The 27,618-nt window shown below is 42.8% G+C and overlaps 1 protein-coding gene across 1 annotated transcript; it reads right to left on the bottom strand.

Moving 5' to 3' along the window:
- Positions 1-12,354: 12,354 nt before the first annotated feature.
- LOC308677319 (uncharacterized protein) lies at positions 12,355-17,728 on the bottom strand. The gene is made up of 6 exons (XM_081343589.1): positions 17,627-17,728; positions 14,995-15,194; positions 14,303-14,531; positions 13,738-14,039; positions 12,760-12,809; positions 12,355-12,486 (listed from the first exon to the last, which is right to left on the bottom strand). Exons 1-6 carry the CDS (start codon positions 17,708-17,710, stop codon positions 12,386-12,388), a joined length of 966 nt encoding a protein of 321 aa, XP_081199715.1. The 5' UTR covers positions 17,711-17,728; the 3' UTR covers positions 12,355-12,385.
- Between the last annotated feature and the right edge of the window lie 9,890 nt (positions 17,729-27,618).

Genomic DNA, 27,618 nt, shown 5'->3' with positions numbered 1-27,618 from the left:
CATCTTGCAAAATTAAAGGCACTCAGGTCAGAATTGATATCCAGAGACTTTCCTGTAAATGATGTGAGCATGGTTGCGATCATTTTCGCTTCCCTAGACAGGAGTTGGAGCAATTTCATTGTTTCACTCGAAGCGGTCAAGAGGGAAAACATAAATCTGTCCTACCTCACAGGAAGACTGATCGAAGAGGATAGAAGGAGAAGAGATGCCGGAGAATACGCCAGAGTAACCACTCAGCAAGCCAGAAAGGGGCGCCACAACTCAGAGCAAATTAATGCTCTACTTAAGAGTTTCATCTGTGGCTCTGAGGAGCACCTCAAGAAAGACTGCCCCCATCAACATCAAGCCTCTAAACGTGGTCCCAATCAAGTAAGAGGCAAGGGGCAAGGAAGGGGGCGTGGCAGGGGCAAGGGAAATTCTCTGCATACTTGTTCCCTCACCCCCACAACAAAGGCTGATAGCTCCACTGACTTATGGTTACTGGACTCTGGAGCTTCTTCTCACATTACTAATATGAGTCAAGGTTTTAAAAGGTTAAAGAAAATTAACTCATCTGTCAAAGTGGCAAATGGAGATACTGCTTCAGTTGTTGCAGAGGGGTTTGTTTCTGTACCTGGTCTTGGGAAAGTTGAAGGTGTCTTACACGCCCCTTCCATAGCCAACAACCTATTAAGCATTACCAAATTGTGTGACGATGACAAAGTGGAAGTTTTATTTCGCAAGGGGGGAGGTCATGTCACCAGGGACCAGAGGGTCATTGGAAATATTACAATCATAAACGGCTTACCATATTTTTCTCCCAAGCCACCACAGCCTGCCCCAAGGCTTTCCAAGGGCAGTGTGGGCAAGGAGCCTGAATCTCAGCAGGCACCTACAGCACCATTCAAAGCAACTAGAGCCAAGAGGGTGTCAGTGGGGAAGCGACTTCATGATAAGTGCGCCCACTTATTGCACAGAAGGCTGGGTCATGCAAGCTTCCCTGTAGTTAAAAAGATGGGAGAATTTGCTGAGGGAGTCCAGCTCAAGGACTGTGACGTGTTTCTGGACTGTGCCATTTGCAAGAAAACAAAGAGGAAGGCTGCACCTATCTCAAAGGTGTCATTACGTAAGTCTCTATATCCGTACCAACTAGTACATGTTGACCTAGTTGGGCCTTTCACACCATCCCTAGGAAAGAAAAAGTATTTCCTCACTGCCGTTGATGATTTTTCACGATACGGGCACGTGTATACTCTCACAGAAAAATCTGAAGCCTTTGACGCCATAAAGTCACTGTACAACTTCGTAGAGACCCAGTACAAGACCAAGATCGCACAATTGCAGAGCGATCGCGGGGCTGAGTTCATGTCTCAGAAGTTCCAGGACTGGGTAAGGCGTAAGGGCATCCGCCATTTTCTAACTGCACCATTCACGCCTTCGCAAAATGGTGTAGCTGAGAAAAGGAATGGAATCCTGCAAACCATGATGCGTAGTCTGATTGCAGACGCAGATGTCGCAGAATCATACTGGTGAGAGGCGGTCCATTATGCCAATTACACCTTAAACCGCACCTGGAGCAGTGTTGTGAACCAGACCCCATATTTCCTGGTTCACGGTAGGAAACCAAATCTGGCACATTTGCGTGTGTTTGGTTCCTATGCATGGGTGCACATCCCCAAGCAGCTGCGGAAGAAGGGGAGATCTGTTTCCCAGAGACTAAGGTTCTTGGGCTATGCTCCTGGCTCCAAGGCCTATCGTTTCCTGGGAGAAGGGGGCAGGCCTGTGACTTCCCAATCTGCCTCTTTCGAAGAGGATTCCAATTGGACCCAGATCCACTCAAATGATCTAAGCCCATATGCCAACCGACCCAGCAGAGGCACACCGACCACGACATCACCTGAGACGACCACACACCCTGCCACCGACGAAAGTGAGGAACAAGACGAAGATGCGTCCAGTCCCATGGAGGAAGACACGCCGTCTTCACCCCCAGCGACACCTCAGAGACCCGCGGAAGAAAAGAGCGGTGAGTGGCAGAAGGTAAGGAGGTCAAAGCGGTCCAACAAAGGGGTCCCGCCAAAGAGAATTGACATTGGCCACATCGCGTCTGTCAACAGCATTGTGGTCACCCCAAAATCCTTCTCTGACATCCAGGAGCTGCCCATCGAAGAGCAGGAAAAATGGCAGCTCGCGATGGAGAAGGAAATGCAGAGCTTAAAACAACTCAAGGTCTTCACCCCCCAGCAACCTCCAAAGGAGAGGAAAGTCATTGGCACAAGGTGGGTTTACAAAGCCAAACCACTTGCCAATGGCCTCTACCTATATAAGGCCCGTTTGGTAGCCCAGGACTTCGCTCAGCGTTACATGGAGGACTACTCGGAGACTTACTCTCCAACCGTCCGGGCAGAGAGCGTCAAGGCCGCCCTCGTGACTGCAGCCGCTCTGGGAGAAGAAGTCTTCCAATTTGACATCCAGACGGCTTACCTCCATGCCAACTTGGACCGGCAGATCTACGTGAAGGCTCCTCCTGGCTACCAGCAAGAAGGGGGAAATACATGGTTGCTTCACAAAGGGTTATATGGTCTTAAGCAGTCAGGGAAATTATGGTATGACTGTCTTAGAAAGAGTTTAGAACGAGTTGGTTTCTCAGAATCTCATGCAGATCAATGTGTTTTCACACGCAATTCCAAGGGAACCACAGAACGGGTGTTAGTTTATGTGGACGACCTATTATATGTAGGGCCTAACAAGGAAAGGTGTGATGAATTTGCCAAGGCCCTGGAAGAAAAGTTTACTCTGAAGTCTTTGGGGCGGGTTGACAAGTACTTGGGTGTGCATATTTTGGCCACTAAAGGGGGGTTCGCTCTATCTCAAAAAGAAAAGATAGAGGAATTACTGGCCAAATGCAAAATGACAGAATCTAATCCTACGCATAGCCCAATGCAAAGCGACTTTAAAACCACACCCATAAGGACGGTCCTGAGTTCACAGATAACACGCTTTACAGATCTGTGATTGGCTCCTTGCTATACATCAGCAATTGGAGCAGACCTGACATAGCTTTAGCTGTGAATCTATTGTCCAGGCACGTGGAACACCCAAAGGAATTCCACTGGACTGCTGTCAAAAGGGTGCTTAGATACCTTAAGGGCACAGCTGATGCCCTCCTCATGCTAGAACCAGAGAAGGGGAAGACGGCCCAGCTCTCCGCTTACTCAGACGCAGACTGGGCTGGAGACACCAAAACTAGACGGAGCACTTCTGGTTTCCTCATATTGCTAAATGGCTGCCCAATACATTGGCATGTTAGGCAGCAAAAATTTATTTCTTGCTCCACGGCCGAGGCTGAATATGCCAGCCTGTCAGACACGGCCAATGATTTGACTTGGTTCAATGAACTGATAACAAGCATCTGGGCATCTCCCCCTCTGCCCATCCAAATTCTAGAGGACAACACTGCCGCAATTGCAATCTCGGAGGCTTATGCAGTAGGCTCCAGATCTCGCCATATAGACATACGCTATAAAAATGTCAGGCAGCTTACCAAAAAGGGTTTTATACATGTTGAGCACTGTAATACAGCTGACCAGATAGCTGATCTATTTACCAAGCCTGTTCCCATTGACCGGCACAACCTTCTGTGTAAGCGTTTGTGTTTGGCCTTCTGAATGTTTTCATGCATGTCTATGACACCTACTCGCCCCTTACATACATTCACTGGTCCCTGTCATTGGCTGGCAAGAAGGGGAATTGTTAGATGATTAGTGCCAGCCATTGGCAGTTCCCCAAAAAGGTCATCAGATGGAGGCAAAGAGGCTTCTTTGCTTCCACTGATGAGCCAAGGGTCCCAGACCCGACAGCCCCATTGGTGAGAGAGTTTTATGGTCAGGGAGGGACCAAGACCCCCCATAAATACCTCTGCACGAGGGGCTGTTCTTTGTTCTTGCTTCTAGTTCTCCTGTTCTATTCTCCAGTTCTATCTCTACTCCTAACCTCTTGTTTTAGTCATGTAATGCTAGCTTGTTTTATTTTATTTCTCTCTCACATGCAGGCATGAATGCTTTCATGCCAAGTATTTCTTTCTCTTTGATCTATCATGAATAAAGCTAATGTGATTGCATCTCTGTGTGATGCTTTTTGCTTGGAAGCTCCTTTAACGATTCACTCGTGAGAACACCTCACAATAGGAACGAGTCAACATAGTATAAGATGCCTTTATTGATTACAAGATGGAACTGAGTCCCCAACCCCCCCGGTGTCCTCTTATATCCTACTGGTGCCCATGCAATCTACCAACCCGGTTGCTCTATTTTCCCACCAGCCAGGTAACACCCAACCCGGTGTTGTATATTTCCCGCCAGACAGGTTAACCAACCAGAACGCCCGGCCAGTGCCACCTGGTGTTATGGTGGCAGTACTAGCCTGGCATTTCTACCTATACAATACCCCTTCCCCCCAACGAGACAACTACTACCATTAACAAACCTAACTACACTTCCAACCCAATACCCCTTACTGCTTCACATAATCCTTGAGGTATGCCGGGGTTTTATGAGTCCTGGCCGGGTACCTTCCCGGTTGCTTCTCGGCCGCTGTTTCACCCTCTGTAGTTACCTCTCCGGCCAATGGTTGATCCCTCTCCCGTGTTAGCTCTGAGGTGAGCTCCTGTTGAGGCCGTTTAGTTGATACCGTTTTATTGTCTGAATGTGATGGCGTTGCTGGCCTTGATTGGGATGTTGATGGCTTTGCTACTAGATTAGCTGCTGTTGTTTGGAGTGATGATTGACAACTATCCGGAAAATCCTGTAGTGTCTCTATAGGTGGCCCCTTTGGCTGCTGTGTATAACCCTCTTGTTGTTGTGGAAGGTTCTCTGGTGCCCTCTTCCTTAACTGGTCAATGTGTCTTCTGACCTGCCGGCCCCCTTCCCCCTCAACAATGTAAGACAATGGACCCGTGTTATCCACCACCACTCCTTGTAACCACTTCTCATCTCCCAGCCCATAGTTCCTGGCCCACACTAAATCCCCTACAGACAATTTCCTGGCTGTGTTGGGTTGTTCCGCCTCTGCGGCCACCCTATCTGGGTGTAGTCTGTCCAATCTGGTTATTAGTCTTCGTCCCCAACGCAGCTCGGCTGGGCTCTTACCAGTCACTGTACACAGTGTAGTGTGTTGATCCAGCAAAAATTGCGCCAGTCTCTGATGCCAATCACCAGCAATAATTCTTTGCAATGCCTCTTTCGTTGATCTCACGTTTCTCTCAGCCAAGCCATTACTGGAAGGGTGGAACGGTGCAGCCGTTGTGTGTCTAATCGAGTTGGCCTTGAGGAAATCCTGGAATTCAGTAGATGTGAATTGAGGCCCGTTATCAGATACAATTACATCAGGTAACCCATGTGTGGCAAAGAACCCCCTCAGCACCTGTATGGTCTTAGCAGACGTCATACTTGTTACAGGCACTACCTCCAACCACCTAGAATAGCTATCCACAACCACTAAGAATGTCTGTCCTTGAAAGGGTCCAGCATAATCTATGTGTACCCTGGACCACGGGTTGTGTATAGTTTCCCACCTGTATACAGGAGCATGCGGTTGTTCAGGTCTGGTTCTTTGACATTGGTAGCATCCTGCTACTTGTTGCTCAATGTCCAGGCCCGGCCACCACAGGTAGCTCCTTGCAATAGCCTTCATGCGTACAATTCCGGGGTGGTCCTCATGTAGGTCTTTTAAGACTCTACATCTGAGTTTGCCTGGCACAACCACTCTGTTGCCCCATAACAGACATCCTTTGTGTGAGGACATTTCATTCCTCCTCACAAAATATGCCTGAAATTGTGGCCCAGGGTTCTTTTCTTGCCAGCCGGATTGTACCCACATTGCCACTCTACTGAGCACAGCGTCACTGGCTGTTCCAGCAGCAATATCCTGTGCTGTGATAGGGCATTCAGGGAGTTCCTGTAAGGTTAAGACTTGACCTACTGGTGCAGGATCAGGGTCAATTACTGGTAATGGCAATCTGCTTAAGGCGTCTGCATGTCCCATCTCCTTTCCAGGTTTGTAGACAATTTTGTACGTATATGCAGAGGAATAGTGACCATCTTAACATCCTTGGGGACATTATTTGCAGTGTTTGCCTGTCTGTTGTAAAAAGTCCCAGCAAAGGTTTGTGGTCTGTGAAAATGGTGAAGTGTCTTCCATATAAATAATCATGGAATTTTTTTACACCTGCTACTATTGCTAATGCTTCTTTATCAATTTGTGCATAATTCCTCACAGCCCTGGATAAGGTTCTGGAGTAATATGCAATGGGTTTCTGTTCCCCATTTGCTTCCAAATGGCTTATTACAGTGCCCACCCCATATGGTGATGCATCACAAGCTAAACATATGGGCTTGTTTTCGATAAAATGTGTTACTGTGGACCCACTTGACAGTAACTATTTGAGGTTCTCAAAACTCTTAACATGAACCTCCTTCCATTCCCACGGTGTTTTTTTTATCTAGTAACTTATGCAAAGGTTCAGCTATGGCAGCCTTATGTGGCAGGAATGTGTGGTAAAAATTAATTAACCCCCAAAAGGCTTGTAACTCTGCCTTAGTTTTTGGAGATGGGGCCAATTTAATTGCTTTAATTTTAGCTTCAGTAGGGTGAATGCCCTGAGCATCAATTCTATACCCCAAGAACTCTGTGGATGCCACACCAATGGAGCATTTCTCCCTTTTAAGCTTCAGGCCAGCTGCCCTGAATCTTCCAAGCACAGCTTCTAGCCTGTTAGCCAAAGTTTCCTCATCCTCTCCAGCAATTAACACATCATCAAAATATGGACAAACCCCAGGAATACCTTTTAAAGTTCTCTCCATCACTTCTTGGAAGATACCTGGGGCAGCTGAGATGCCAAACTGTAGACTGTTGACTCGGAACGCCCCCTTGTGGGTTACGATGGTTTGTGCATCTGCAATTTCTTTTTTTACAGTTAATTGCTGATACGCCTGCGCTAAATCTAATTTAGCAAAGATGGCGCCCAACTGAATAGCTGAGAGGACATGCTTCACCATCGGAACCGGGTAAGCATGCGGATTTAAAGCCCTGTTGAGGGTCACTTTATAATCTGCGCAAATCCTTATTTCCCCATTGGGTTTCAGGGAGGTGACAATAGGGGTTTCCCAGGGCCCTCCTTCCACTGGTTCTAACACTCCTTGGCCTACTAACTTTTCCAGTTCGCTCTCAATCTTGTGCTTGAGAGCGAATGGAACTCTCCTGGCCTTAATCCTGATGGGAAGGACCTCCGGGTTTAAATTTAATGTGGGGGCCCTTGTATTTGCCCAAGGTTCCATCGAATACGTCTGCAAATTTTTTGCAAACGTATTCAAAGTTCCTAGGTTGAATTGAATTGATTCCCCCTAACCAGATCCCTAATGCCCCAAACCAATTAAGCCCTATTATACTAGGTCTCCTGCCCTCAGTTACCAGTACTTCCAACGGGCCTTTAAATCCCTTAAAACAAACTTTTATGGTGGTCTTGCCTTTTAATTTAATTGGGGCCCGTTGGAAATCTGTTAACTGAATTGGAGTGGGTTTGAGGGGAATCCGGCGGCTGTTCTTTTCTGCAATGGCAGACAAAGTTTCCCAAGAAATTATAGATACAGAAGCCCCCGAATCGATTTCCATCTTGCAGGGAATTCCCTGCAATAGGACCTCGATTCTCACTTTAGGGCCTATCAATTGATTTATGGTAGAGCGGCCCACGGATGCTACCCCCTTCTCCGGTTATAAGTTAGTGCCTAGGGCCGAAAGAGCTCTGTGCCGCGACGCGTAGAGGGTTTGGTACCTGGTGCCCACGATTCTAAATCGTGGAGGCTGTCCTGGACCCGGCTTTGGCAGATCGCCTGGATGTGACCCATCTTGCCACAGGCGTGACATTTTCCATTGTGGAACCTGCACGATGCTCTTGAGTGGTTTCCCCCGCAGCTGCCGCATTTCTGCTCTGCGTCTCTGCGACTGTTGTTTGTGTCCTTCGGTGATCTGGTTGTTGTTGTTGTTGTTGACCTCCTTTGTCTTCTTGCGGTGTCTCAGTGGTCATTTCTGCTTAGTGTCCTTTCAAATCTTTGGGCTATTTCGTTTATGTCGGTTTTGAATTCAGGGTCTCCCACTCCGCCGTTCACAAGGCTTTCTTGGTGAATAGAGCCACTTGCGCCATTGCTATTACGGGGGGAGTCTCATGAGTCGGAGTTCTCATGCATCATTAAGTCATCCAGGACCTCTTGAAGGTTCCCGGTGGGCTTTGCGATCACCTTATTTTGTAATCGTTCGTCCCTTAGCCCTAAGACTACTCTGTCCCGGATCCTCTTGTCCAGTTGGGCAAACTTGCATCGGCATTCGGCTTCTCATACCGCTGCCACCAAGGCTGTCAGGGACTCACCCGGTAACTGGGTCCTACGCTCAAATTTCCTTCTCCAAAAGAGCTCGGATCGTCTGGGCATAAAGTGTTGGCTCAGTCTTTTGTTCAATTCGGCGTGGCACAGTCCCACAGCTACCTTGTAAACTGCCAGTCCGCTGAGGGACAATAATGCTGTCGCTTTCTTGCGGTCGTCAGTAATGCCTTTGACTAGCAAGAATCCTTCTACTTGCCCCACATGATCTTCCCATTCTTCTGGGTGCTGAGGATCGAATTCCCTCACGCTGCCGAGCCTCAACATTCTTCCGCTTTTGTTTGACGGCTTTTTAAATTTCCTGTGGTGCGCTGCAGTCTCTCTGCTCTGTGCGGCAGATGCTGTCCGGCTTTTCCGGAGTACTGACTTACTGCGCTTCACGGGATCCCATCCTCGTCGCCACTGTTGTAGCGTGGGCGATCACGTGGACATAGGAACGAGTCAACATAGTATTTGTTGTTGTTAGTTGCGAAGTCGTGTCCGACCCATCGCGACCCTATGGACAATGTTCCTCCAGGCTTTCCTGTCCTCTGCCATCTTCTGGAGTCCATCTAAGCTCACGCCTACTGCTTCAGTGACTCCATCCAGCCACCTCATTCTCTGTCGTCCCCTTCTTCTATTGCCCTCAATCTTTCCCAGCATTAGGCTCTTCTCCAGTGAGTCCTTCCTTCTTATTAGGTGGCCAAAGTATTTGAGTTTTAGCTTCAGGATCTGGCCTTCTAAAGAGCAGTCAGGGTTGATCTCCTCTAGGACTGACCGGTTTGATCGCCTTGCAGTCCAAGGGACTCGCAGGAGTCTTCTCCAGCACCAGAGTTCAAAGGCCTCAATTCTTTTGCGCTCAGCCTTTCTTATGGTCCAACTTTCACTGCCATACATTGCAACTGGGAAGACCATAGCCTTGACTATACGCACTTTTGTTGACAGGGTGATGTCTCTGCTTTTTAGTGTGCTGTCTAGATTTGCCATGGCTTTCCTCCCGAGGAGCAAGCGTCTTTTAATTTCTTGACTACAGTCCCCATCTGCAGTGATCTTGGAGCCCAGGAAAATAAAATCTGTCACTACCTCCATTTCTTCCCCATCTATTTGCCAGGAATTGAGAGGGCCGGATGCCATGATCTTGGTTTTCTTAATGTTTAGTTTCAACCCAACTTTTGCACTCTCCTTCTTCACTCGCAACAAGAGACTCTTCAGTTCCTCTTCTCTTTCTGCCATTAGAGTGGTATCATCTGCATATCTTAGGTTGTTGATATTTCTTACAGCAATCTTAATTCCAACTTTTGATTCATCTAGCCCTGCCTTTCTCATGATGTGCTCTGCATATAAGTTAAATAGGCAAGGCGACAGTATACAGCCTTGCCGGACTCCTTTCCCAATTTGGAACCAATGAGTGGTTCCGTGCCCAGTTCTCACTGTTGCTTCTTGGCCCGCATATAGGTTTCTCAAGAGACAAATAAGATGTTCTGGTACTCCCATCTCTTTAAGAACTTGCCACAGTTTGTTATAATCCACACAATAGTCAATGAAGCAGAAGTAGATGTTTTTCTGGAACTCTCTAGCTTTCTCCATGATCCAGCGTATGTTGGCTATTTGATCTCTAGTTCCTCTGCCTCTTCGAAATCCTGCCTGTACTTCTGGTAGTTCTCGATCCACATACTGCTGGAGTCTAGCTTGTAGGATTTTAAGCATAACTTTACTAGCATGAGAAATGAGTGCAATGGTGCGATAGTTTGAACATTCTTTGGCACTGCCTTTCTTTGGAATTGGAATGTAAACTGATCTTTTCCAATCCTGTGGCCACTGTTGAGTTTTCCAAATTTGCTGGCAAATTGAGTGTAGCACTTTTACTGCATCGCCTTTTAAGATTTTGAATAGCTCAGCTGGAATACTGTCATCTCCACTAGCTTTGTTGTTGCTCAGCTTTTCTAAGGCCCACTTCACTTCACATTCCAAGATGTCTGGCTCGAGGTCAGTGACCACCTCATTGTGATTATCAGGGACGTTAAGCTCATTCTTGTATAGTTCTTCTGTGTAATTTTGCCATCTCTTCTTAATCTCTTCTGCCTCTGTTAGGTCCCTGTCATTTTGGTCCTTTATCATGCCCATTTTTGCATTGAACGTTCCCTTCATCTCTCCAATTTTCTTGAAAAGATCTCTGGTCCTCCCTATTCTATTGTTTTCTTCTATTTCTTTGCACTGTTCATTTAAGAAGGCATTCTTATCTCTTCTAGCTATTCTCTGGAATTCTGCATTCAATTGGGCGTATCTTTCTTTTTCTCCCTTGCCTTTTGCTTCCCTCCTTTCCTCAGCTATTTGCAAAGCTTCCTCAGACAGCCATTTTGCTTTCTTGCATTTCTTTTTCTTTGGGATGGTTTTGGTTGCTACCTCTTGTACAATGTTGCGAACCTCTGTCCATAGTTCTTCAGGCACCCTGTCTATCAGATCTAATTCCTTAAATCTATTTGTCACCTCTACTGTATATTCAATGGGGATATGATTTAATTCATACCTGACTGGCCTGGTGCTTTTCCCTACTTTCTTCAGTTTAAGCCTAAACTTTGCAACAAGAAGCTCATGGTCTGAGCCACAGTCAGCTCCTGGTCTTGTTTTTACTGACTGTATAGAGCTTCTCCATCTTTGGCTGCAGAGCATATAGTCAATCTGATTTCTGTGTTGACCGTCTGGTGATGTCCATGTGTAGAGCCGTCTCTTGGGTTGTTGGAAAAGAGTGTTTGCTTTGACCATCGTATTCTCTTGACAAAATTCTATCAGCCTGTGCCCTGCTTCATTTTGTACTCCAAGGCCAAACTTGCCTGTTATTCCGGTTATCTTTTGGCTTCCTACTTTAGCATTCCAATCCCCCATGATGATAAGGACATCATTTTTGGGTGTTAGTTCTATAAGGTGCTGTAGGGCTTCATAGAACCGATCAATTTCATCCTCTTCAGCACCGGTGGTTGGGGCATAGACTTGGACTACTGTGATATTGAATGGTTTGCCTTGGATTCGAACTGAGATCATTCTGTCATTTTGAGGATTGTATCCCAGTATTGCTTTTCCTACTCTTTTATTGACTATGAAGGTTACTCCATTTCTTCTGAGGGATTCTTGCCCGCAGTAGTATACCTGATGGTCATCTGAATTAAATTCACCCATTCTTGTCCATTTTAGTTCGCTGATACCTAAGATGTCGATGTTCAGTCTTGTCATCTCTTGTTTGACCACGTCCAGCTTTCCTTGATTCATGGATCTTACATTCCAGGTTCCTATGGAGAAAAAATATTTACAGCATCGGACTTTCCTTTCACCACGACATATCCACAGCTGAGCGTCCTTTCGGCTTTGGCCCAGTCGCTTCATTCTTTCTGGCGCTACTAGTACTAGCCCTCTGCTCTTCCCCAGTAGCATATTGGACGCCTTCCGACCTGAGGGGCTCATCTTCCAGCGTCATATCGTTTTGCTGGTACTGTCCATAGGGTTTTCATGGCAAAGATACTGGAGTGGGTTGCCATTTCCTTCTCCAGTGGATCACGTTTTGTCAGAACTCTCTGCTATGACCTGTCCATCTTGGGTGGCCCTGCACAGCATAGCTCATAGCTTCATTGAATTACGCAAGCCCCTTTGCCACGACAAGGCAGTAATCCATAAAGGGGAACATAGTATAAGATGCCTTTATTGATTACAAGATGGAACTGAGTCCCCAACTCCCCGGTATCCTCTTATGTCCTACTGATGCCCATGCAATCTACCAACCCGGTTCCTCTATTTTCCCACCAGCCAGGTAACACCCAACCCGGTGTTGTATACAGTATTTCCCGCCAACCAGAACGACCGGCCAGTGTCACCTGGTGTTATGGTGGCAGTACTAGCCTGGCATTTCTACCTACACAACACACTCTGAAAAAACTCATTTGAAAACCAGTTTTTTTTATTACAATGAGATGGAAAAGATGCTCTTCCACTGAAGGTCTGCCTTTTGATCAGCGTTTCTTTCCTTTGCCTCGGGATTTGCTTCTCCGCCAGTTCCCCCAGGAACAGAAAGTGATAAGGGAGAGGATCTTACTGGACTTCCGGGCTGAATCTGCAGAGAAACAAGGGGAACAAAATAAAATGCTCCTTCAGCTTCCCATGTGGTGTTGAGGGCAAGGGCAGTTGGCTGGCGGTTGGATTATTTTAAAAAATTAGCTCTCCCAAGTTCACATGTTAGGGGAATAACATGGAAATGAGCCACCCCCCAGGAATGACAACTGTTGGGAGATGAATGATGCAAGCCTGATGCTGGCTATCATCTGGAGCATACCTCAACAATAAGCAGCCATAGGGGCAGGGACATTTGGATGACAGTCTGTCTTACCTTTCTGGGGCGATTTCTTTCTGTTTGCTCTGCCACTCTTACTGGTTTTCCTGAAAGAACAGTCCCCAACAAAGTATTTCAGTCTTCTCAAACTCTTCACGGGAAGCCCCTTAAGCTTTTTTCCTTTAATCACATTGAAAAGCTTGTTTTGGGCTGAAGAGCCAAGCCCCTTTTGCTGCAGACCTTCCCAATCTTTGCCCTCCAGTTGTGTCCTGGACTGCAATATTCAGATCCCCAAATAGCTACTCAACGCAATGTGCTTTATATAGAAAGCAGAACCACAAAGAAGGTGTGCTAGAAATCCAACCCAGTCATCCTCAAGTCTGTCTTGCATCATCTGTGCCAGAATTTACAACTTTTATCAGGCTGATGGCTACACTTGCCCTTTGTGATGGAAACAGAACAAAATCTACTTTTTATATCTGATCAGAGGCTATGCTTGGTTCAAACTGCAAATAAATCAGATTTATGACTCCAGTGTAGTGTATTCCCTTTTTTTACAGTAAGCTTTCCCAACAGGTACCCTTCAGTATGTTAGGTTACACCCCCAATTACGTTCTAGAAATGATGGAAGCTGTGGATGAACACTTCTAGAGGATATCATATCAACTGAGGACTTCATAGCTGAACAGAAATGTGGAGTGAAATCTTTCCAGTTCTGGTTATCAGGAACATCAAGAGGGGGAAATTACAAACCTTCCAGATGCTGCTGAATGTCAACATGAAATATCTTGGCTATGCTTGCTGAATTGCTGGGAACTGTCACTGAGCAGTATCTGAAAGGTCTCACTTCTAATCAGGACACCTCCCTTGCTTTAGCAGCTGTCCCCATGCAACTATTACTTCAGCTATGGTTGTTTGGTGGGTTAGGACTAAAACCCTATCAAAAAGCAGCAAGTTCTCTTGACCTCCCCATTTGAAATTCAGGTTTTTTTTATTATGATAATAAAGAAATATGGTCATAAATAAACTGGATACCTTTTTGAAGAAGTAGTGCTTGCAGCCCTCTCCTTCCTACTGCCTTGGCTCTTGCGACTGGGAGGTCTTTCAAAAGGCTGTGGTGGTGACCTCCTTCCCTCTACCAGTGGAAAGTCAAATACCTTTTCTTCACTAGCAATGGGAGACCAGCTGGGCCCTTGGGAGGTTGGCAGGCTCTCCATGGACATAATCAGGCTTTGTCTGCTTCCAAGCTCTGTATGGATAAGGCTGGGTGTTCCAGATGCTAAGTATACACTCTGTACACTCACTTTTTCTTCTGCATTTAAGGATCCTGCTGGACTCTGAAACAGACAAGAAACAGAAAGATCTGAACAAATACATCCTGTGCATCGTTTTTGGAATCCTTTTCAACCATACAGTAACCTTAAGTTGGCTTGGGAAAGACTTCTTCTAAAACAGCTTTCTATGTTTCTTCCCTTCCTTCTGTCAACTCTTGGACTACAAATGTCATGGAATGATCCCCTTTGCGTACATTATTCCCTGACATGCCATTCCATTGATGATATAAAAACAAATAAAAGTTAGCAGTAGAAAGACAGTACACCTTTGACCTGGAGGTTTCACGTTTGGTCTTGCGGTGAGATTTTATGTTCAAGTCTAAAGGTGATCGCAGCATATTGACCACCTTGACCCACAGACCAAAGATATCTTCTTGGGTGCCAGGTTGGGGACAGAGCTGCATGTAAAAGGTACGGCCACTTGCCAGTTTGAATCGTAGCTGCTGCTTTTCTGGATTGTGGATTGAGATCCTCACCAGACACAGAGGAAAAAGCCTGCAAGATGTGGAGGAAGACAAGGGTCATGGAATATAGTATACAGTGACTTACACAACTTTTCGATATTTACAGCTATTAGAACACCAGTGAATAATTTTACTATTTGAAAGCTGTTGTTTTGTTCAGTACATTTCATTAAATTAAAGCAATTCGACCATTTTTAATACATTCTGCAATCCGTCTTGAGCTAATGCAATGAAATAATTAAATCATCCCTTAGTAAATGAGAGAAAAAAATGTTCAAAATGTACAATTGGCACTACATTTGTTAAGATCATGTAAAATGGCACTAGCACGCCAACATTTTCAGTGATAATCTCACACTGTCTTGGTCTATTTGATTCTTACCTCTACAGAAAATAGGTAAACTCAGTCAATAAAAAGAGGTGCCAATCTATAGAAGATAAGAGAAAGATGAGACTACATCTCAGCCTGTCTTACAGAGAAAAACTAAACCCACCTGGTAAGCTCATATCTGTTAGCTGGGCGGTGGGGATGAAAGAAGGATTTAAGCTTTGGAGGAGGCTCTTCAGGAGGAAAGAGGGGGCGAGCCAGAAGTAATACATTGGGGACCAGCAGACTGGGGCTTGTGCAGGCTACTGCAACAGTCATTGTCTGAATTTGATTGTGCACGTCAATCATTTCTCCTCGTTTGCTAATCTGCAGAGAACAAGATGGGATTAATGCAGAGACAGCTCTTTTGCGAAGGCAAATAAGCAGGTGACACTTCCCTACAGAATTTCAGGGAAATAACCCACAATAGAGTTTCTGAAGATTTTAATTTTGTAAACATTTCTTGGTTCTAGGTGAATCAAATAGGAACAATGGATCTTCCTATTCAGAAGTTTAAGCTCTATGCATCCATCCAGGCTTCCTTTAGAAATGGAGTGTAAGTGTTCTGTCCCAGCCTACGTACGTCCTTGTTACTTCACAAGGCAACCCCTCTTTTAACAGTAGACTGGAAAAATGATCCCTTTTTTATTTGAGATGCAGATCTTGTCTACAAACAAAACGGAGCAGGAGCCAAAAGAGGAAATAACTCACTGGTAAAATAAACAGATGATTATCTCTTGACACAGAAGTTCTTTGCAAGTGGTTGCCTGCGGCAACCAGCCCTGCCCACACCTTCCCTTTTTGTTACGCAGCCCCCAAGATGTGCCTTCTCACAGCTTTCTCCGTTTCCACTGGAGCCACCCCATTGCCTCCCTCTGATTTACTTGTGTGACCTGTCTATGTTTACATGTGTCTCAGGTCTTCCAGCTGTGCTTCCTCTGAGTCTGACTCAGCCTCCCAGCACAGCTGGCTTTCAGCTTGATCACGAGTGGAGGGGCCAGGTTCTTCCTCACTTTGTAAGTCTTGTACCTCATCACAGCCTTCCTCCAACTCTGATGGCTCCCCAGGCCCCCCTCCTCCTCCTCCTCTGATTCCCCAGCTGCCGTGATCACAGGCTGGCACGGAATCACAACAGCAAGCACGTAAATCTCTAGTGATACCCTTCCACAGGGTACTCAACTCCAATCACTTTCAGCCTCCAGTGGCTATGCTGATGTGGAGGATGGGAGTTCTAGTTCCAATATATTTGAAGAGTAAGCAGCTGGGCAGCCTCTGTGACAGTAGTAGAGTTTACCGTCTTCTAGTCTATCACTCTATTTCACTCTGTTTTCTATTAAACAAACCAAACCATATTTTAAATATTTGAATCCTAGTTATCTATCACCTTACCTAACTTGGCTTTATCTCTTCAAATTAACCTTAGAATGAGCAGGACGTTGACTCTTCATGATTAAAATTACAGTTTTTTAAACAGGCCCTCTTACTTATCCTTTTATTAGCCACTTGCTCTCTGGCTTATTATCAGATAGTAACACTTATTATAGCCAAATATTACATCTTCACTTGCTAATTTATTAAAATCAAGGTTGCTGTTAGAGGCGGAAAAGCTGCCTTCACCGTTTGTTTTCACTGCCATTTGACAGACTTCATTATTTTCTCACGCTCCCATGAGGGCAGAAATTCCACAAATGCAGCTTTTTTCTGGAATGTGAGGCAGTGAGGAGAAAGAGAGGCATATGCATGATCTGTTCAACCTCTCCAAAAGTTGTGGCGTAAAGGTTGTGGCGCCTCTTAAGAAAGGACAGGTGTCTTCCTAAATGCTACCAACATAATTGGTTGTAGAAAACTGATTCCAGGATCAAGAAGAATCAGCACATTTTCAGCTGTGAATGTTGCTCTTGGCTGATAAACAGCATTGCATCCATTTAAGGCACCATGAAGGCTTAAAATTTCTCATTCTCCTTTCTGAGGGGAAAATGGTGTTCCTACAGTCATCCTCTATTTTCTTGTTACTCTTCCTTGCTCTTGAATTGCAGCCTGGCAAGCAGGAAACAAATTAGCTCCAGCTCTTATCACCATATTCTGGTGCCGAAAATGACAACCCTTCATCTGCTAAATTTCTATATGCCATGATCAAACTGATAAAACACAGAAACAGCTGTTGTACTGGATGTCCTGGATTATTTCCTACACATTTTGGATAGTTCCTTTATCAAGAAGAATTCTACAATGTAAAATGCCAATCTAAAATCTTCTTTTCTGAGAAGAAACATTTAGTGAGTTTTTTACATGATAAAGTTGTCTTTAAAGGAAGAATCTAGAACCTTTAGGAGAAAAAGTACAAAATATCTGTTTTTAGGAGGTTTCCCCCCCCCCCCGCTTTGCTTCTACTACTGTTTAGATTCCCCCCTTTTTTTCCTTCAATAAAACACCCTCAATTTATACATTTTTTTTGATGATATGACAGAGAGGATATGTAGTCCCAGGGTTTTTCCACTGCAGAAATCAGTGGAAAGGCACCTGAGCAAATGGGAGGGGGGAAGGGGAAATGGATGACTTGGAAGGTCCCATCTGGGGAATGATCTTCATCCGCTCAGAAGCTGCTTCTGGTTCCATTGTTGGAGCTTATAGAATTTGCTATAAGTTGCTTAGTTCTGCTATTAGAAAGTTAATTTTTAAAAACACGTTGAATATAGCAGTTGGAGGCAAGTGATAAAACTAACAAACCTCTGGCAATCAAAAATCATCTCTAGACATACCTGCACAAAGTCACTTTCCAACATGGGAGCACACTTGAGTAAGTCGTATTCTCCATGGCGAAGCTGATCTTGCAAAGGTCCCATTTCCCTGCCGAAAAGTCCTTTGCCATAGTCGCCACCTGCTGAGACACTGGGCATCCGGGACCGTAGCATCTTTCCTCATCCTAAACCAGCATTGAGCATAGAAAAATGTGAACAGAACTTTCTGTGAGTTAATGGCCCCCTGCAGAGCCGGGTGTTTAGATGACTGTTTAACTGCAGATTCAAATTCTACAGCTCACCAGAAAATCTACCTAATTATGTGGAAACAGCTATCCAGAAAGCAGTGGCTTGACTGTTGCAGAAAACTATTCAAAGCTGCCTAAAACTTTCTTGTTAAAATAGCTCATATTGTGTGCCTGTTTTTAAGCAAAATAGTTTTTAAGCAAAATCTTGATTAAGAATTATACAGTGCTCTGTTATTACAGATGACATGTTTTGAAAGGCAGTGTTGTTTCTTTTAAGCCTACTCCAATATAACATTTTCCAAAAGCAAACTCTTATGTTGATCTTACTACTCTCAAGATGCTCGGAAAGAATGAACAAAACAGCCTTCATAAGAGTTGCTCTCCAGGTTTTGGAGCTCATTGCCAAAAGAAATAAGGTTAGCATTTTTTCCATTTTTCTGGAATAGACAAAAATATTTTTATCCTGGGCAAACTCTTCAACTGTGTTTTAAAACATGTTTAATGAGGCTTTAAATCTGGGTAGTGAGATGGGTGTCATTTAAATAATAAAGTAAAATGCATTTTATCTCTGTCAATGTGATAAAACACATACATGTATTTTCCATAAAATAACATTTCTTAGTAGAAGATTGGTGCTGGGCATCAATTCAATGAACAAATGATACATGAAGATGGAACATAGTGACCATGATGTAATACTTTGACCTTGAGAAGGTCTCAGAGTATAACATCCATCATTTCCAAAGAGAATACTGGTTTGAGTTGATAGAAGTTGTAGATGTCAACATTTCTGTAGAATACTAGGAAGGAGAAAGCTGGCACACAGGCTTATTTGGAAGTACTTTAAACAGGTAACTGAAATAATTAATTTATCCAATTAAATAACTATTGGTTTATCTTAGGCCTAGTATTTCACATCCCAAATTGTGCTTTCCTAAAATGTGTAGCTGATCATCAGGAGAGCAAAACATAGGATTCAACAGATTTTGGTTGTCCCATAACTCTAATATTCGTAATTTAGAAATACAGCAGCATATTCACTATTTTATAAATTCAGCACAGCATCTTAATTAAAAGCAGATTGTAATAAATGGGATTCAATGCCCTATTGATAGTCAAATTTTATTTCTTGGCAGGATGTTCCAGAGATAAGGGACATCAATTGCAAAGTTTCCCTGTTTAAACATAAAAGTAACTGCAATAATCAGGCATTTCCCAATTAGATGGCTGATAGGGATGATATCTTATCTATGAATGATTCCCCTGTGCATAATTACTATTTATTGACAGGAAAGGCAGCCATAGAAGTGAATGATCCAATATTATTTTTTAACTACTTGGATCACTGCAGATTCAAATTTATTAAACTGAATTAGTTCTCATAATCAGATCTTATTCATATATGATGCTTAATAATTAAATGGTGTTCATGCATGTATATAAAGGACTATTTGACAAGGAAGGGCTTCCTCAGAATAACTTGGGTGCCCAGATCAAAAGAGCAGAACAGAAAATTTAAAAAGTCTCTTGATAGACTAGGAGCATGGGAGAAAAGCTTAACTTTTGCCTCTTTTTCCTTTAAGGCTTCCTTGCCATTACTGAATCTTATAGACACAGCTATTAAACGGTCATTTTTTGTAGTCATTTAAGATGACTTCAGCTAGCCAGAACCCCTATCTCCCACCCCAAAATCTAGGACTCACTGATTATCTTTATGGAGCTTGTAATGTATGTTCTTCCCTGTTTACTGCCCAGAGCTGCTTGATTTATGCCTCCTCTCCTTTGGCTAGGGGCAATTTTGTGATGTCATTATTGTCTCTATGACCTTTTTAGGCCAAGTGTGTGTGTGGGAGGGTAAATAGGAAAGAGTTGGTGGGAGCAAGTCTCCACTCACTTATCAGCTAAGTTCAAAATATAATGAAGATATAATATATAATGAAGATATAATATACTGAAGTTCCTTCATCCTGCATCAAGAAACTTCCTTGTTTTCCCTTGAGAAGATGCTTGCTGTGTAATTCTGGTAACAACCTGCCCCAGACCCCGCCTACTTTCACCATCCGTTGCATCATGTACCCTAGTAAAGAAGTTACCATGGTGACACCCAGGTAAGCATCCTATTGCCCTTCCCTTAAAGCTTTCCAGCCATCTCTCCTTCTCCTACGTGGCAAGGCCATTTCCTACCTAAAGGATGTGTATGTGCACATCTGTGATTTTTGTTTTCTACCTCTCGTCTTGCATTCTCCCCCTTCCTCCGTGTCAAATCCTGGCTTCAGGCATCTCTCCTGATATGGGCAACTTCTGGGCACATGGATGGGAGGCCTGAAGTAAGATATCTTGCTTGCTGCTTCCTTTCCATCCAGCAACAGAACTTCCCTCTTTGATTCATCTCCTCCTGAGTGACCCTGGGTTGGAGAAAAACTTTTATAAAATGCAAGTAGAAAAATAGGGACCACTCTGGTGGGAAGGTAACAGCGTTCCGTGCGCCTTTGGCGTCTAGTCATGACAGCCACATGACCACGGAGACGTCCTCGGACAAGCGCTGGCTCTTCGGCTTTGAAACGGAGATGAGCACCAACCCCTAGAGTTGGAAACGACTAGCACGCATGTGCGGGGGAACCTTTACCTTTTATATATATATATATATATATATATATATATATATATATATATATATATATATATATATATATATATATATATATATATATATATATATATATATATATATATATATATATATATATATATATATATATATATATATATATATATATATATATATATAAAAGGTAAAGGTACACACACACATACATACACACACAAATATACATACACACACACACAGACAGTATTCTGCATATGCTTAGGGGCATCTTGCTTAACTGTCGACTGGTGACAGCTGAGGCTCGGCCCAGATGAAGCCCTGGCTAAGAAACCACCTGCTGGGCAGCTCATGAAAAGTCATTGTGGGATAATGAAACACAGGCATCTGGCTTTAATCAACATTAAGGTTGGACGCAGTTGCTCAAATACTTCTTCATAGGCTTTTAGTTGCTCTGAACTTCTCTTCCTTGAGCGCCCTTCCTCCGTTCTGGAGAACTTTGTCTTTGTTTGGTTAATGTTAAGGTTTTGATGAGGATTTGGGTGATAAGCAAAGCATACGGGTCTCCATTCTCCTAAACAGTGCAATGTAAGAAAAGAACAAGGAAATGAATGAAGGGGCTTATTTAAGTCAGTTTTTCTCAGTCACTCACTAGAAAATATTAGACTACAGCCGTTATAATCCCGGGTTACATGGAGACATATGAATTTATCCACAACATTGTGATTGATTGTATATGACAAGCTTAAACATTCAGCCCAGGTCAACAAAATCCAACTGCTGTGTTCAGATCACCATATTATGATTTAATTAATAAACAATAGTGGGCTTCCATGGTTTGCTGAACCATATGCTACTCAATCTCAGTGTAGCCTTAGCTATAGCAGTTTGCAAACCCCGCAGCCATCCTCGGCAGTTGAAATGTGCAACTAAATTTGGCCTGTCTGGGAAAGCAAGATTTTAACCCACTAATTTTTTTGCAGACTTCACTGCCAACCTTTCTGCTTTTCTGCCAACTAACTGAAATGAAATTTGTGATGCTGACTTTCAGTGCTGATTTTCAGCTGATCCTGTCCTCAGAAAGATAAAAATGGATAGCTAACAAAGTCAAAACTAATGCTGTTGACACCTTTTCCTAGAGCAAAAATGGGCAATCTTTAGTTGGCAGTGGTCACATTTAATATTTGGGGAAGGGTGGCAAGGAGCCATTCCACTGTGGAAAATGATGTCAGTGGTGGTGTCATATCTGTGCCTGGAACATCTTCTCTAAATTTTGAGTATTTCATTACACAAAACCTATTTCAGAACCTATGCAAAAAAAAGAAAAAGAAAAGCCCAGCAACTGGGAACCTATTCATTATTTATTTGTATCCTGCCTTTATTGTTTTTACACATAACTCAAGGCAGCCAACATATCCAATACACTAGGCATGTCAAACTCCAGGTGCACAGGCCAGATGCGTCACGCCGAAACCGCAGTGGAAAAAGTTGATACGTCATGCGATGTCACATGACATCGCAGGTTTGACATGCCTGCAATACACTATCCTCCTCCTTTATTCCCCATAAGAACAACCCTCTAGGGTGGCGTGGGCAGGTAGAGTGACCGGCCCCAGTAACGTAGCTGGTCTTCATGACTAAGATATACAGGATGAACCAGGAGCCAGGCCTCATACGCCAATCACAATATGTTTATTATTTATTAACACCCATCTCTCCTGCTGCTGCAGTCATGGCATGGCTGAGGAACTTTGGGACATGTAGTCCCCACACACTTGAAGGGGGCCAGGTTAGAGAAGGCAGCCTTTCTGTAGCACGAGTGCTTAAAAGTGTGTGTTATGGTACTGTTGATTTCAGATGCTGTGCTAGTTCCGACCCTTCTTTTGTTTTGCAGAAGGCCCAAATAAAAATAAAATGGTGGTGGATTGGGCCTTAAAGGGTCAGTCTGTAGTTCTCAGCCAGCCTCAAGGGCACAAGCAGAGGCAGCCACTCCCCATATGAATTGAAAGAACCCTCCCTCAATTAGCTGAAAGGAAAGCAAAAGGTACCTTTTTAAAAATGCTGCTGATATAATTAGGAAAGAAGGTATTCAGTCAAGCCCTGAAACATTAGGGCAACTCTCTTTTCCTACGCACCAGCAGGAGGAATTTGCGGAAAAAGAGCACAAGCCCACATCCTGCAAAACTTTCCATCGTTTTCCCTTTGCAGACTGAACGGAAGGGGGCGGAGTAAGCCGCTTTCTCCATGTGGTTTGTTCCGTTATGTGTTCCTTTCTTATTTGATATAGAAATTACTATTTTCAGGGCCCAGGTAATCACGGGCATCTGCACCTGGTTGAGAAAATACCATGTAATTTAGACATTGCTCTAAAGAGTTTCTGTGGAGGAAACTTCCCAGTTGCCAGAATTCCCAGCCTGCACAGATCGAGAGGCTGTTGCAGAACAAAGCAAGGTGGGATGGAATGTATGTTTGCAATTAAGCACCTAACCCAAACATATTAAAGCCTTTAGACTAAATGCTTGGCTTTTCTTTTTCTTCTTCTTCCTCTTCCTCCTCCTTAGTCTTTATAATACAGTTGTGCCCTCTTGTGGGCCCTGCATGGGGCTGAGCCCGTCTTCCCCTCCCCAGCCCCCCCTTCAGGCACGACGCAGGCAGGAGAAGAAAGAGAAAGAGCTCGGACTGGTGACTCTCCTGACAAAGCGAGGCATTTCTGCACAGAGCCAAGGAGGGGCGCTCGTGTCCCCGCCCCGGGTTATTAGGGATCCAAGCCTCTCCTCTTGCTTTCCTCCTTCCTTGGTTTCACGGTGCCACTACCGCTCGGAGCGCTTTGCTGATTGGACTTCAGGACTGCGTCCGCTGCAGCGCAAGAAACCCGAGAAGAGTCCGAATAGCATCTTCAGCTTGAACCTGGTGGAGAAACTGCAGCAACTGGGGCTCGACAAGGTGTTGGCTAGAGGGGAAGCATCATACATAACCTCACATCAGCAGGAACTTCGCCAGGGAAAGGAGTGTCTCTCTGGACTGGGCGACCAGCAAGATCCAGTGGGGCCTCAGTGAAAATGAACGGGGGTGGGTGGGGGTGGGGTGTCGGTGTGTGTCTGTGTGTGTCCTATTGCCTGCTTTAGAAACTTGGTTGCACAGCTAGAACACTGGGCGTACTGGGTTGAGGAGCACTTAAGTTCTCCTTAGAGCACTGTTTTTCTTCACTACTTGTGAATCATTCTGTTGTTGGCATATCTACTACAGGGGTACATTGCATCTCCATCCTTCAATTTCTTTCCCCCTCCTTCCCTGCTCCCCACTGCTGGTGGAAGATTTCTGATAAATTACGGCTCCCAGATCGGTATTTAGTCGTATCCCGATCCCAAGCCCGTTTCCTCTGCCTTTTTTTGTTAGTCTTATTCTACTAGAATTGCACAAGTCACAGAGCCTCCTGGGGGAGGGGGCAAAAGGAGGGGGCAGACGGAGCATTGGAAGCAGCAGCTGAAGCAGATTGTTGTCTGAGACTAGAAGCAAAGGTTAGCCCCAGCTTTTCCACGTTTTCTTTCTATTTCAGATGTTTTCTTTCCCTTTCTCTCTGCCCTCTTTATGTTTCTCAGTTTCTACAGGGATGGCAGGCTAAGTGGAAATTTTGGTGGGAAGTTTTATTTTGTTGGGGGGAGTTGATTGGGAACATTTCTTAATTCTCGTTTACTACCAATACTAGTATCCTTGATTTTTGTTATCTGTCACATGGTGTCTGTGTCTCCATCTTGATGAAGCCTGCGGAGATTTTCCCACTTAACGACATAATAACAGTTTATTATAAAAAAAAATTTGAAGAAAGTTCATCGGGCTTTGATTGTGATTGTATTTTTTTTATTGAAAAGTTTTACAAAATTTTAAGAATAAACACCCCCCTCCCCATCAACCCTCTCCCTTCCCTCCCTCCCCCCCCCCCACTTCCCAAAGCAGAATACAGGGTATTACATATAGCAATCTTATACAAACATATGCTAAATATCTATTACAACGTTAACAAGCCTTCCAGCCTTTAACTCCCTGATAACAAAACTAAAGTAATTATAATAACACTTCTATAATTGTTAAGAATTATTCATATGCTATTTGAAACTTTTTAGTTTGTTCTGAATATAATCAATCCATCTTTTCCATTCCAAAATATATATTTCTTGTGACTGTTCTTTCAAATATGCTGAAACTTTTGCCATTTCAGCTACGTCCATTACTTTAAGTATCCATTGTTCTATTTTAGGTAAATCTTCCAATGTTGCGCCACCAACAATCTGGCTGCCGTTATTAAGTGTAACGTTAATTTAGTTTCTATAACAGTACAATCCGAAATAATCCCCAATAAGAATAGCTGTGGAGTAAATCTTATTTTTTTCTTAAAAACCTTCTGAAAAATCCACCATATTTTTATCCAAAAGGCTTTAACATTTTTACATGTCCACCATATATGATAATAAGTTGCCTCTTCACTACCACATCTCCAACACTTAGGTGGTTGATTTGGATACATACATGCTAACTTTTTAGGATCTAAATGCCATCTATAAAACATCTTGTAAAAATTCTCTCTTACGTTTTGTGCTTGTGTAAATTTTACATTTCTAGCCCAATTTTTCCCCCAAGTATCCATCATTATGGGCTCTTGAATATTCTGAGCCCATTTTATCATACAGTCTTTAACTAACTCCGATTCTGAATCAATCTCTATAAGAGCATTATATAACCTTTTTATACGCGATTGACTTTGATCTCTAATTTGCTTTATCAAATTTTCATCAACTTTTATTATACCAATTTTCTGATCTTCTATCCATCTAGCTTGTAATTGTATAAACTGAAACCAAGTCTGTACTATCTTTTCTTCCTTTAAAACATTTAAAGGTTTCAGTTTCAAAATATTCCCTTCCATCCTAAGAAGTTCTTTATAAGTAATCACATCTTGTTTCTGCTCCACATTTATATTTCCTATTGCGTGTCTAGGTATTGCCCATATAGGTATTTTATTATTTAATATATATTGGTACTTTTTCCAAACTCGGAACAAAGCGTTCCTTAAGATATGAGTCTTAAAAATATTATCCACCTTTTTGTCATAAAATAAATATGCATGCCATCCATACAATAAATCATACCCCTCAATATTCAATATTCTTTCGTCTGTTAAATTGAACCAATCGCTAATTGTTGATAACACAACTGCATCATAAACTCAAATTGGGCATCTTCAAACCCCCTCTCTCACGTGCATCTTGCATTATTTTAAGCTTTACTCTCGGTCTTTTCCCTGCCCAGATAAATTTATTAATACCTTTTTGCCACTCATTTAAATTTGCATCTTTCTTAAGTATTGGTATCATTTGGAACAAAAATAAAAATTTTAGACATTCATCTTCACGGATGCTATTCTCCCCAACCAAGACAATTGTAATTTTTTCCAACTATCAATCTCCTTTTGTACTTTTTGCCATAACAATTCATAATTGTTTTTATATAATTTCACATTCGATGCTGTGATATATACCCCCAAGTATTTAACCTTTTTTACTATTTCAAATCCTGTTGATTTTTCTAACGCTTCTGTTTTATAGTCATATTTTTTGTTAATATTTTAGTTTTTTGCTTATTAACTTTAAATCCAGAAACTTGTCCATATTGTATTATCACATCCAATAATTCTAAAACTGATTGAGTAGGTTGAGTTAAAGTAACAACCAAGTCATCTGCAAACGCTCTCAATCTATAATCTTGATGCCTAATTTTAATTCCCTTTATCTTATTTGATTCACGTATTTTAATCAATAATATTTCCAGTGTTAGAACAAACAACAATGGTGATAAAGGGCATCCCTGCCTTGTTCCTTTTTCAATTTTACAAATTTCTGTTAAATTACCATTAACAATTATTTGTGCCGTTTGCTTTTGATATATTGCTTTAATAGCCTGTAAAAAATAATCCCCAAATTCCATCTTTTCTATTACTTTCAATAAAAATTGCCAATTCAATTGATCAAAATCCTTTTCTGCATCTAAAAATATCAATGCAGCAGAGACTTGGTTGTTTCTTTCCAAATATTCCAATAAATTAACAATTTGTCTTACATTTTACTTCATTTGTCTACCAGTTATAAACCCCGACTGATCATTATGTATCACTTGTTGCATTATATTCAATATTCTATTTGCCAATACTTTAGCAAATATCTTATAGTCAGTGTTTAAAAGAGATGGTTGACTAAGATCTTGATCCTCCTTTGGAATCAATGTTATGAAAGCTGTTCTCCATGATGGGGGCACTACTCCCCCAAGTTGAATTGTTCTAAATAAGTCCTTCAAAGGCTCCACCATTTCTGACTGCAAATTTTTATAATAACTAGCTGTCAATCCATCTGTCCCTGGTGATTTACCCAATTTCAACTGTTTAATTGCTAAAACAATCTCCAGAAGTTATTAACTGATTCATTCCATCCCGCTGCTCTTGAGTAACCTTAGGAATATTCACCTCTTGTAAATATTTATCTATATCTATACTTTGAATTGTATCACTTGCATGTAATTTAGAATAAAATTCTGAAAATACCTTTCTGATAATATCTTGTTGATAAACCTTTTTACCTTTATATTCTATTTTCTCTATCGTCCGAGACTTTTCTTTTTTCCTTAAGAAGTAAGCTAACCATCTACCTGGCTTATTAGCGTTATAAAAAGTATTATGTTTAATGTATCATATGTTGGTTGCCACCTGGTCTGCTATCAACATATTAAACTGCCCTTTCAATAAGTTAATTGTTTCTTTCACTTTTTTATCAGCTGGGTTCAGTCCTCTAATTCTTAAAGCAAATTCCATTTCTCTATATTGTAGCATTACAGTTTCATCTTCCATCTTTTCCATTTTATTTTGAGCCTCAGTCATCTTATCTTCCAAAGCAATATTGCCTTGAGTTAATTCTTCCATACGATCATCCATGTTTTGAATATGTTGTGCCAGTCCCTGAAATGCCAATAGAATATCTTCCCTTATTTCTTTATTTTTAATCTGCATAGTTTCTTTAATTTCTCCAATCTCTTCTGACATTAACTCAAATTTATCATTCATTTTTTCATCTATTTTTTCCATCTTGTTTTCTATTTTCTCCATCTTACCACTTATT

This window comes from Vipera berus, assembly GCF_964194415.1.
Source record: "Vipera berus genome assembly, chromosome: Z".
In the NCBI taxonomy this organism is placed as follows: Eukaryota; Metazoa; Chordata; class Lepidosauria; order Squamata; family Viperidae; genus Vipera; species Vipera berus.
The sequence above is the reverse complement of the archived record's forward strand: the minus strand, read 5'-3'. Positions and strand labels throughout refer to the sequence as shown.